The sequence below is a fragment of the Coregonus lavaretus genome (assembly GCF_964263955.1).
Source record: "Coregonus lavaretus genome assembly, contig: HAP1_SCAFFOLD_145, whole genome shotgun sequence".
NCBI lineage: Eukaryota > Metazoa > Chordata > Actinopteri > Salmoniformes > Salmonidae > Coregonus > Coregonus lavaretus.
The window spans coordinates 211,250-224,102 of record NW_028165685.1 but is presented as its reverse complement, the minus strand read 5'-3'; the positions used below and the strand labels follow the sequence as shown (position 1 = coordinate 224,102).

General features: G+C 48.3%; 1 protein-coding gene across 1 annotated transcript in view; it reads right to left on the bottom strand.

Annotated features, from left to right (window-relative positions):
* The window catches only part of LOC311115601 (E3 ubiquitin-protein ligase ZNF598-like), a 74,725-nt gene that overhangs the window by 40,731 nt on the left and 21,141 nt on the right, over positions 1-12,853 (bottom strand). The window contains exons 3-6 of the mRNA XM_084190762.1: positions 11,955-12,084; positions 11,409-11,620; positions 2,641-2,858; positions 2,447-2,555 (exon numbers count right to left, since the gene is read on the bottom strand). Of these exons, the coding sequence (XP_084046888.1) occupies positions 2,447-2,555; positions 2,641-2,858; positions 11,409-11,620; positions 11,955-12,084 (669 nt within the window). The remainder of the gene's footprint in view (positions 1-2,446; positions 2,556-2,640; positions 2,859-11,408; positions 11,621-11,954; positions 12,085-12,853) is intronic.

Genomic DNA, 12,853 nt, shown 5'->3' with positions numbered 1-12,853 from the left:
GGAGAAACTGGAATTAGGATGGTTCCTCACCCTGACAGTAGCCTATGGGCCAGGAGAAACTGGAATTAGGATGGTTCCTCACCCTGACAGTAGCCTATGGGGCCAGGAGAAACTGGAATTAGGATGGTTCCTCACCCTGACAGTAGTCTATGGGGCCAGGAGAAACTGGAATTAGGATGGTTCCTCACCCTGACAGTAGTCTATGGGGCCAGGAGAAACTGGAATTAGGATGGTTCCTCACCCTGACAGTAGTCTATGGGGCCAGGAGAAACTGGAATTAGGATGGTTCCTCACCCTGACAGTAGTCTATGGGGCCAGGAGAAACTGGAATTAGGATGGTTCCTCACCCTGACAGTAGTCTATGGGGCCAGGAGAAACTGGAATTAGGATGGTTCCTCACCCTGACAGTAGTCTATGGGGCCAGGAGAAACTGGAATTAGGATGGTTCCTCACCCTGACAGTAGTCTATGGGGCCAGGAGAAACTGGAATTAGGATGGTTCCTCACCCTGACAGTAGTCTATGGGGCCAGGAGAAACTGGAATTAGGATGGTTCCTCACCCTGACAGTAGTCTATGGGGCCAGGAGAAACTGGAATTAGGATGGTTCCTCACCCTGACAGTAGTCTATGGGGCCAGGAGAAACTGGAATTAGGATGGTTCCTCACCCTGACAGTAGTCTATGGGGCCAGGAGAAACTGGAATTAGGATGGTTCCTCACCCTGACAGTAGTCTATGGGGCCAGGAGAAACTGGAATTAGGATGGTTCCTCACCCTGACAGTAGTCTATGGGGCCAGGAGAAACTGGAATTAGGATGGTTCCTCACCCTGACAGTAGTCTATGGGGCCAGGAGAAACTGGAATTAGGATGGTTCCTCACCCTGACAGTAGTCTATGGGGCCAGGAGAAACTGGAATTAGGATGGTTCCTCACCCTGACAGTAGCCTATGGGCCAGGAGAAACTGGAATTCATACTTTGGTTCTTTAAACAGACACATGAGTGATCAGCTAACTTCAGCCACCGCTAGCTAGCTAGAAATCAATGAGAGTGATCAGCTAACTTCAGCCACCGCTAGCTAGCTAGAAATCAATGAGAGTGATCAGCTAACTTCAGCCACCACTAGCTAGAAATCAATGAGAGTGATCAGCTAACTTCAGCCACCGTTAGCTAGAAATCAATGAGAGTGATCAGCTAACTTCAGCCACCACTAGCTAGAAATCAATGAGAGTGATCAGCTAACTTCAGCCACCGCTAGCTAGAAATCAATGAGAGTGATCAGCTAACTTCAGCCAACGCTAGCTAGCTAGAAATCAATGAGAGTGATCAGCTAACTTCAGCCACCACTAGCTAGAAATCAATGAGAGTGATCAGCTAACTTCAGCCACCGCTAGCTAGCTAGAAATCAATGAGAGTGATCAGCTAACTTCAGCCACCGCTAGCTAGAAATCAATGAGAGTGATCAGCTAACTTCAGCCACCACTAGCTAGAAATCAATGAGAGTGATCAGCTAACTTCAGCCACCGCTAGCTAGCTAGAAATCAATGAGAGTGATCAGCTAACTTTAGCCACTGCTAGCTAGCTAGAACTCAATGAGAGTGATCAGCTAACTTCAGCCACTGCTAGCTAGCTAGAAATCAATGAGAGTGATCAGCTAACTTCAGCCACTGCTAGCTAGCTAGAAATCAATGAGAGTGATCAGCTAACTTCAGCCACTGCTAGCTAGCTAGAAATCAATGAGAGTGATCAGCTAACTTCAGCCACCGCTAGCTAGCTAGAAATCAATGAGAGTGATCAGCTAACTTCAGCCACCGCTAGCTAGCTAGAAATCAATGAGAGTGATCAGCTAACTTCAGCCACCGCTAGCTAGCTAGAAATCAATGAGAGTGATCAGCTAACTTCAGCCACCGCTAGCTAGAAATCAATGAGAGTGATCAGCTAACTTCAGCCACCGCTAGCTAGAAATCAATGAGAGTGATCAGCTAACTTCAGCCACCGCTAGCTAGCTAGAAATCAATGAGAGTGATCAGCTAACTTCAGCCAACGCTAGCTAGAAATCAATGAGAGTGATCAGCTAACTTCAGCCACCGCTAGCTAGCTAGAAATCAATGAGAGTGATCAGCTAACTTCAGCCACCGCTATCTAGAAATCAATGAGAGTGATCAGCTAACTTCAGCCACCGTTAGCTAGAAATCAATGAGAGTGATCAGCTAACTTCAGCCACCGCTAGCTAGAAATCAATGAGAGTGATCAGCTAACTTCAGCCACCGCTAGCTAGCTAGAAATCAATGAGAGTGATCAGCTAACTTCAGACAACGCTAGCTAGAAATCAATGAGAAGTGATGGGGGCAACCCAGCAATGTTTCGGACAAACAAACTGGTTTGACGTTACTTAAAGCTGATTAGTGTGATGACGTGTCACGGATGTCATAGCGACGATGTCATACTGACCGGTTGTATCTCCAGCTTCCTCTGGTGTTCTGTTGGTTCCCTTGGCTCCTCCCTCTCCCCCCGCGTCCCGACCTCCCCTCCTCATAGTCCTCTCCAGACACCACGCCTCCTGGAACGAACAAACAGCGTGTTACCAAAGCAGGCCTGAAACCCAGTTTGGCGTTTAGACAGAAAGTGGTAGTATCCAGTCTCACCGTCGTTGCGTCGGTTCTGGCGCGGGGCGTAGCTGAACTGCAGGTCTATGTGCCGGTTCTGTCGCGCTTCTGCCCGGTTCTTGCTGTGCGCCGAGGCCTTGTGGGCCTTGTAGTCGATCTCGCTCCTGAAGGCGTGGGTGAACTGCTCCGTAGCGCAGTGCCCTTCCTCACACAGATAGTGGGCCTCACGGAAGTGCTCACTCAGATACTGGTAGTCACTGGAGAGAGGGGGGTTACAACATGCTTAGGACAGATACTGGTAGTCACTGGAGAGAGAGGAGGGGGGTTACAACATGCTTAGGACAGATACTGGTAGTCAGAGGAGGGGGGTTACAACATGCTTAGGACAGATACTGGTAGTCACTGGAGAGAGGGGGGTTACAACATGCTTAGGACAGATACTGGTAGTCACTGGAGAGAGGAGGGGGGTTACAACATGCTTAGGACAGATACTGGTAGTCACTGGAGAGAGAGGAGGGGGGTTACAACATGCTTAGGACAGATACTGGTAGTCACTGGAGAGAGAGGAGGGGGGTTACAACATGCTTAGGACAGATACTGGTAGTCACTGGAGAGAGAGGGGGGTTACAACATGCTTAGGACAGATACTGGTAGTCACTGGAGAGAGGGGGGTTACAACATGCTTAGGACAGATACTGGTAGTCACTGGAGAGAGAGGAGGGGGGTTACAACATGCTTAGGACAGATACTGGTAGTCACTGGAGAGAGGGGGGTTACAACATGCTTAGGACAGATACTGGTAGTCACTGGAGAGAGGGGGGTTACAACATGCTTAGGACAGATACTGGTAGTCACTGGAGAGAGGGGAGAGGGGTTACAACATGCTTAGGACAGATACTGGTAGTCACTGGAGAGAGAGGAGGGGGGTTACAACATGCTTAGGACAGATACTGGTAGTCACTGGAGAGAGAGGAGGGGGGTTACAACATGCTTAGGACAGATACTGGTAGTCACTGGAGAGAGGGGGGTTACAACATGCTTAGGACAGATACTGGTAGTCACTGGAGAGAGAGGAGGGGGGTTACAACATGCTTAGGACAGATACTGGTAGTCACTGGAGAGAGGGGGGTTACAACATGCTTAGGACAGATACTGGTAGTCACTGGAGAGAGGGGGGTTACAACATGCTTAGGACAGATACTGGTAGTCACTGGAGAGAGGGGAGAGGGGTTACAACATGCTTAGGACAGATACTGGTAGTCACTGGAGAGAGAGGAGGGGGGTTACAACATGCTTAGGACAGATACTGGTAGTCACTGGAGAGAGAGGAGGGGGGTTACAACATGCTTAGGACAGATACTGGTAGTCACTGGAGAGAGAGGAGGGGGGTTACAACATGCTTAGGACAGATACTGGTAGTCACTGGAGAGAGAGGAGGGGGGTTACAACATGCTTAGGACAGATACTGGTAGTCACTGGAGAGAGGGGGGTTACAACATGCTTAGGACAGATACTGGCAGTCACTGGAGAGAGGGGAGAGGGGTTACAACATGCTTAGGACAGATACTGGTAGTCACTGGAGAGAGGGGAGAGGGGTTACAACATGCTTAGGACAGATACTGGTAGTCACTGGAGAGAGAGAGAGGGGGGTTACAACATGCTTAGGACAGATACTGGTAGTCACTGGAGAGAGGGGGGTTACAACATGCTTAGGACAGATACTGGTAGTCACTGGAGAGAGGGGGGTTACAACATGCTTAGGACAGATACTGGTAGTCACTGGAGAGAGGGGGGTTACAACATGCTTAGGACAGATACTGGTAGTCACTGGAGAGAGAGGAGGGGGGTTACAACATGCTTAGGACAGATACTGGTAGTCACTGGAGAGAGGGGGGTTACAACATGCTTAGGACAGATACTGGTAGTCACTGGAGAGAGGGGAGAGGGGTTACAACATGCTTAGGACAGATACTGGTAGTCACTGGAGAGAGAGGAGGGGGGTTACAACATGCTTAGGACAGATACTGGTAGTCACTGGAGAGAGAGGAGGGGGGTTACAACATGCTTAGGACAGATACTGGTAGTCACTGGAGAGAGAGGAGGGGGTTACAACATGCTTAGGACAGATACTGGTAGTCACTGGAGAGAGAGGAGGGGGGTTACAACATGCTTAGGACAGATACTGGTAGTCACTGGAGAGAGGGGGGTTACAACATGCTTAGGACAGATACTGGTAGTCACTGGAGAGAGGGGAGAGGGGTTACAACATGCTTAGGACAGATACTGGTAGTCACTGGAGAGAGGGGAGAGGGGTTACAACATGCTTAGGACAGATACTGGTAGTCACTGGAGAGAGAGGAGGGGGGTTACAACATGCTTAGGACAGATACTGGTAGTCACTGGAGAGAGGGGAGAGGGGTTACAACATGCTTAGGACAGATACTGGTAGTCACTGGAGAGAGAGGAGGGGGGTTACAACATGCTTAGGACAGATACTGGTAGTCACTGGAGAGAGGGGGGTTACAACATGCTTAGGACAGATACTGGTAGTCACTGGAGAGAGGGGAGAGGGGTTACAACATGCTTAGGACAGATACTGGTAGTCACTGGAGAGAGAAGAGAGGGGTTACAACATGCTTAGGACAGATACTGGTAGTCACTGGAGAGAGAGGAGGGGGGTTACAACATGCTTAGGACAGATACTGGTAGTCACTGGAGAGAGGGGAGAGGGGTTACAACATGCTTAGGACAGATACTGGTAGTCACTGGAGAGAGAGGAGGGGGGTTACAACATGCTTAGGACAGATACTGGTAGTCACTGGAGAGAGGGGGGTTACAACATGCTTAGGACAGATACTGGTAGTCACTGGAGAGAGAGGAGGGGGGTTACAACATGCTTAGGACAGATACTGGTAGTCACTGGAGAGAGAGGAGGGGGGTTACAACATGCTTAGGACAGATACTGGTAGTCACTGGAGAGAGGGGGGTTACAACATGCTTAGGACAGATACTGGTAGTCACTGGAGAGAGGGGGGTTACAACATGCTTAGGACAGATACTGGTAGTCACTGGAGAGAGAGGAGGGGGGTTACAACATGCTTAGGACAGATACTGGTAGTCACTGGAGAGAGAGGAGGGGGGTTACAACATGCTTAGGACAGATACTGGTAGTCACTGGAGAGAGAGGAGGGGGGTTACAACATGCTTAGGACAGATACTGGTAGTCACTGGAGAGAGGGGGGTTACAACATGCTTAGGACAGATACTGGTAGTCACTGGAGAGAGGGGGGTTACAACATGCTTAGGACAGATACTGGTAGTCACTGGAGAGAGGGGGGTTACAACATGCTTAGGACAGATACTGGTAGTCACTGGAGAGAGAGGGGGGTTACAACATGCTTAGGACAGATACTGGTAGTCACTGGAGAGAGAGGAGGGGGGTTACAACATGCTTAGGACAGATACTGGTAGTCACTGGAGAGAGGGGGGTTACAACATGCTTAGGACAGATACTGGTAGTCACTGGAGAGAGGGGAGAGGGGTTACAACATGCTTAGGACAGATACTGGTAGTCACTGGAGAGAGGGGGGTTACAACATGCTTAGGACAGATACTGGTAGTCACTGGAGAGAGAGGAGGGGGGTTACAACATGCTTAGGACAGATACTGGTAGTCACTGGAGAGAGGAGGGGGGTTACAACATGCTTAGGACAGATACTGGTAGTCACTGGAGAGAGAGGGGTTACAACATGCTTAGGACAGATACTGGTAGTCACTGGAGAGAGAGGAGGGGGGTTACAACATGCTTAGGACAGATACTGGTAGTCACTGGAGAGAGGGGGGTTACAACATGCTTAGGACAGATACTGGTAGTCACTGGAGAGAGGGGGGTTACAACATGCTTAGGACAGATACTGGTAGTCACTGGAGAGAGGGGGGTTACAACATGCTTAGGACAGATACTGGTAGTCACTGGAGAGAGGGGGGTTACAACATGCTTAGGACAGATACTGGTAGTCACTGGAGAGAGAGGAGGGGGGTTACAACATGCTTAGGACAGATACTGGTAGTCACTGGAGAGAGAGGAGGGGGGTTACAACATGCTTAGGACAGATACTGGTAGTCACTGGAGAGAGAGGAGAGGGGTTACAACATGCTTAGGACAGATACTGGTAGTCACTGGAGAGAGAGGAGAGGGGTTACAACATGCTTAGGACAGATACTGGTAGTCACTGGAGAGAGAGGAGGGGGGTTACAACATGCTTAGGACAGATACAGGTAGTCACTGGAGAGAGAGGAGGGGGGTTACAACATGCTTAGGACAGATACTGGTAGTCACTGGAGAGAGAGGAGGGGGGTTACAACATGCTTAGGACAGATACTGGTAGTCACTGGAGAGAGAGGAGGGGGGTTACAACATGCTTAGGACAGATACTGGTAGTCACTGGAGAGAGAGGAGGGGGGTTACAACATGCTTAGGACAGATACTGGTAGTCACTGGAGAGAGAGGAGGGGGGTTACAACATGCTTAGGACAGATACTGGTAGTCACTGGAGAGAGGGGGGTTACAACATGCTTAGGACAGATACTGGTAGTCACTGGAGAGAGAGGAGGGGGGTTACAACATGCTTAGGACAGATACAGGTAGTCACTGGAGAGAGAGGAGGGGGGTTACAACATGCTTAGGACAGATACTGGTAGTCACTGGAGAGAGGGGGTTACAACATGCTTAGGACAGATACTGGTAGTCACTGGAGAGAGAGGAGGGGGGTTACAACATGCTTAGGACAGATACTGGTAGTCACTGGAGAGAGAGGAGGGGGGTTACAACATGCTTAGGACAGATACTGGTAGTCACTGGAGAGAGAGGAGGGGGGTTACAACATGCTTAGGACAGATACAGGTAGTCACTGGAGAGAGAGGAGGGGGGTTACAACATGCTTAGGACAGATACTGGTAGTCACTGGAGAGAGAGGAGGGGGGTTACAACATGCTTAGGACAGATACTGGTAGTCACTGGAGAGAGAGGAGGGGGGTTACAACATGCTTAGGACAGATACTGGTAGTCACTGGAGAGAGAGGAGGGGGGTTACAACATGCTTAGGACAGATACTGGTAGTCACTGGAGAGAGAGAGGGGGGTTACAACATGCTTAGGACAGATACTGGTAGTCACTGGAGAGAGAGGAGGGGGGTTACAACATGCTTAGGACAGATACTGGTAGTCACTGGAGAGAGAGGAGGGGGGTTACAACATGCTTAGGACAGATACTGGTAGTCACTGGAGAGAGAGGGGGGTTACAACATGCTTAGGACAGATACTGGTAGTCACTGGAGAGAGAGGAGGGGGGTTACAACATGCTTAGGACAGATACTGGTAGTCACTGGAGAGAGAGGAGGGGGGTTACAACATGCTTAGGACAGATACTGGTAGTCACTGGAGAGAGAGGAGGGGGGTTACAACATGCTTAGGACAGATACTGGTAGTCACTGGAGAGAGAGAGGGGGGTTACAACATGCTTAGGACAGATACTGGTAGTCACTGGAGAGAGAGGAGGGGGGTTACAACATGCTTAGGACAGATACTGGTAGTCACTGGAGAGAGAGGGGGGGGGGGGGTTACAACATGCTTAGGACAGATACTGGTAGTCACTGGAGAGAGAGGAGGGGGGTTACAACATGCTTAGGACAGATACTGGTAGTCACTGGAGAGAGAGAGGGGGGTTACAACATGCTTAGGACAGATACTGGTAGTCACTGGAGAGAGAGGGGGGGGTTACAACATGCTTAGGACAGATACTGGTAGTCACTGGAGAGAGAGGAGGGGGGTTACAACATGCTTAGGACAGATACAGGTAGTCACTGGAGAGAGAGGGGGGTTACAACATGCTTAGGACAGATACAGGTAGTCACTGGAGAGAGAGGGGGGGGTTACAACATGCTTAGGACAGATACTGGTAGTCACTGGAGAGAGAGGAGGGGGGTTACAACATGCTTAGGACAGATACAGGTAGTCACTGGAGAGAGAGGAGGGGGGTTACAACATGCTTAGGACAGATACAGGTAGTCACTGGAGAGAGAGAGGGGAGGGGGGTTACAACATGCTTAGGACAGATACTGGTAGTCACTGGAGAGAGAGGAGGGGGGTTACAACATGCTTAGGACAGATACAGGTAGTCACTGGAGAGAGAGAGGGGAGGGGGGTTACAACATGCTTAGGACAGATACTGGTAGTCACTGGAGAGAGAGGAGGGGGGTTACAACATGCTTAGGACAGATACAGGTAGTCACTGGAGAGAGAGGGGGGTTACAACATGCTTAGGACAGATACTGGTAGTCACTGGAGAGAGGGGGGTTACAACATGCTTAGGACAGATACAGGTAGTCACTGGAGAGAGAGGGGTTACAACATGCTTAGGACAGATACAGGCGTGTGTGTGTGTGTGTGAGTACTGTGTGTGTATGCATGTACACTACCGTTCAAAAGTTTGGGGTCACCTAGAAATTCCCTTGTTTTCGAAAGAAAAGCAATTTTTTTTGTGTCCATTAAAATAACATCAAATTGATCAGAAATACAGTGTAGACATTGTTAATGTTGTAAATGGCTATTGTAGCTGGAAACGGCTGATTTTTAATGGAATATCTACATAGGCGTACAGAGGCCCATTATCAGCAACCATCAGTCCTGTGTTCCAATGGCACGTTTGGGTTTGCTAATCCAAGTTTATCATTTTAAAAAGGCTAATTGATCATTAGAAAACCCTTTTGCAATTATGTTAGCACAGCTGAAAACTGTTGTGCTGATTAAAGAAGCAATAAAACTGGCCTTCTTGAGACTAGTTGAGTATCTGGAGCATCAGCAATTGTGGGTTTGATTTCAGGCTCAAAATGGCCAGAAACAAAGAACATTCTTCTGAAACTCGTCAGTCTATTCTTGTTCTGAGAAATGAAGGCTATTCCATGCGAGAAATTGCCAAGAAACTGAAGATCTCGTACAACACTGTGTACTACTCCCTTCACAGAACAGCGCAAACTGGCTCTAACCAGAATAGAAAGAGGAGTGGGAGGCCCCGGTGCACAACTGAGCAAGAGGACAAATACATTAGAGTGTCTAGTTTGAGAAACAGACGCCTCACAGGTCCTCAACTGGCAGCTTCATTAAATAGTACCCGCAAAACACCAGTCTCAACGTCAACAGTGAAGAGGCGACTCCGGGATGCTGACCTTCTAGGCAGAGTTGCAAAGAAAAATATCTCAGACTGGCCAATAAAAAGAAAATATTAAGATGGGCAAAAGAACACAGACACTGGACAGAGGAAGATTGGAAAAAAGTGTTATGGACAGATGAATCGAAGTTTGAGGTGTTCGGATCACAAAGAAGAAAATTTGTGAGACGCAGACCAAATGAAAAGATGCTGGAGGAGTGCTTGATGCCATCTGTCAAGCATGGTGGAGGCAATGTGATGGTCTGGGGGTGCTTTGGTGGTGGTTAAGTGGGAGATTTGTACAGGGTAAAAGGGATCTTGAAGACGGAAGGCTATCACTCCATTTTGCAACACCATGCCATACCCTGTGGACGGCGCTTGATTGGAGCCAATTTCCTCCTTCAACAGGACAATGACTCAAAGCACAGCTCCAAACTATGCAATAACTATTTAGGGAAGAAGCAGTCAGTTGGTATTCTGTCTATAATGGAGTGGCCAGCACAGTCACCAGATCTCAACCCTATTGATCTGTTGTGGGAGCAGCTTGACCGTATGGTACGTAAGAAGTGCCCATCAAGCCAATCCAACTTGTGGGAGGTGCTTCAGGAAGCATGGGGTGAAATCTCTTCAGATTACCTCAACAAATTGACAACTAGAATGCCAAAGGTCTGCAAGGCTGTAATTGCTGCAAATGGACGATTCTTTGACGAAAGCAAAGTTTGAAGGACACAATTATTATTTCAATTAAAAATCATTATTTCTAACCTTGTCAATTACTACATTTCCTATTCATTTTGCTATATTTCCTATTCAAACTCATTTCATGTATGTTTTCATGGAAAAAAATGACATTTCTAAGTGACCCCAAACTTTTGAACGGTAGTGTGTGTGTGTGTGTGTGTGTGAGTGAGTATGTATATGTATGTGTGTGTGTGTATGTATGTATGTATGTATGTATGTATGTATGTATGTATGTACATACAATACCAGTCAAAAGTTTGGACGCCTACTCATTCCAGGGTTTTTCTTTATTTTTACTATTTTACAATGTGTTTTTTCTGGATTTTTGTTTTAGATTCCGTCTCTCACAGTTGAAGTGTACCTATGATAAAAGTTACAGAACTCTACATGCTTTGTAAGAAAACCTGCAAAATCGGCAGTGTATCAAATACTTGTTCTCCCCACTGTATGTATGTATGTATGTATGTATGTATGTATGTATGTATGTATGTATGTATGTATGTATGTATGTATGTATGTATGTATGTATGTATGCATGCATGTATGTATGTATGTGTGTGTGTGTGTATGTATGTATGTATGTGTGTGTGTGTGTATGTATGTGTGTGTGTGTGTGTATGTATGTATGTATGTATGTGTGTGTGTGTGTGAGTACCTGTAGTACTCCTGGGCCCCGTCAGCATCACAGAAGTGACAGAAGTAATGGTCTCTACGGAGGTGCTTCAGCAGCTGTATGTATGTATGTATGTGTGTGTGTGTGTGTGTGTGTGTGTGTGTGTGTGTGTGTGTGTGTGTGTGTGTGTGTGTGTGTGTATGTATGTGTAAGTGTGTGTGTGTGTGTGAGTACTGTATGTGTGAGTACCTGTAGTACTCCTGGGCCCCGTCAGCATCACAGAAGTGACAGAAGTAATGGTCTCTACGGAGGTGTTTCAGCAGCTCGTCGTTGTCAAGGTAACGGTCATCACAGAACTTGCAGAGCGGGTGTCCGCGGTGGGATGTGTCATCAGGGTCACCATGCGTACGGTGACGCGCCAGATCCTTCCTGTTGTACCACTTCCTCTCATGGGAGAAGATCTGGGGGGCAGGAACAGGTTACATACATGTTAGACAGAAACTACAAATATTTTTTGTTGTTGAAAAACATCAAAATAAATAGTTTAAAACGGTATTGAAAAACCATCCCGTGGCTATTTCCAAATACCCTGGTATACGGTATACCGCCCAAGCCTACAGACAGGTATAACAGACATGCAGACAGACAGACAGACAGACAAAACTGGCAGACAGGCAGACAGACAGACAGACAGACAGGTAAAACTGGCAGACAGGTAAAACTGGCAGACAGGTAAAACTGGCAGACAGGCAGACAGGTAAAACTGGCAGACAGACAGACAGACAGGTAACCTACCTGCAGGTGTTTGGTACAGAGTTTACAACAGAAGAGTTCATGTTGTTTCCTCATGTGCTGCTCCAACTCCTCAAACTTAGAGAAGACTTTAGACTCTGGACAGATAGGACACTCAGACAGCAGCAGGGTCCTACAGGAAGAGAGAGAGAGAGAGAGAGATAGGACACTCAGACAGCAGCAGGGTCCTACAGGAAGAGAGAGAGAGAGAGGGAGAGAGAGAGACAGAGAGAGAGAGAGAGAGAGAGAGAGAGAGACAGAGAGACAGAGAGAGAGAGAGACAGAGAGAGACAGAGAGAGAGAGAGAGAGAGAGAGAGAGAGACAGAGAGAGACAGAGAGAGAGAGAGAGACAGAGAGAGACAGAGAGAGAGAGAGAGAGAGAGAGAGACAGAGAGACAGAGAGAGAGAGAGAGAGACAGAGAGAGAGAGAGACAGAGAGAGAGAGAGAGAGAGAGAGACAGAGACAGAGAGAGAGACAGAGAGAGAGAGAGGACACTCAGACAGCAGCAGTGTCCTACAGGCAGAGAGAGAGAGAGAGAGACAAAGAGAGAGAGAGGGGTGGAAGACAGAGAGACATGAGGAAGAGAGAGAGAGAGGGGTGGAAGAGACACAGAGAGACATGAGGAAGAGAGAGAGGGAGAGAGAGGGGTGGAAGAGACAGAGGAGGAAGAGACGGGAGAGAGGAAGAGACGGGAGAGAGGAAGAGACGAGAGAGAGGAAGAGACGAGAGAGAGGAAGAGACGGGAGAGAGGAAGAGACGGGAGAGAGGAAGAGACAGAGAGGTCCAGGAGAGTAGGCCCGGAGAGTAGGCCAGGAGAGAAGGCCAGGAGAGAGGGCTAGGAGAGAGGGCCAGGAAAGAGGGCCAGGAAAGAGGGCCAGGATAGAGGGCCAGGAAAGAGGG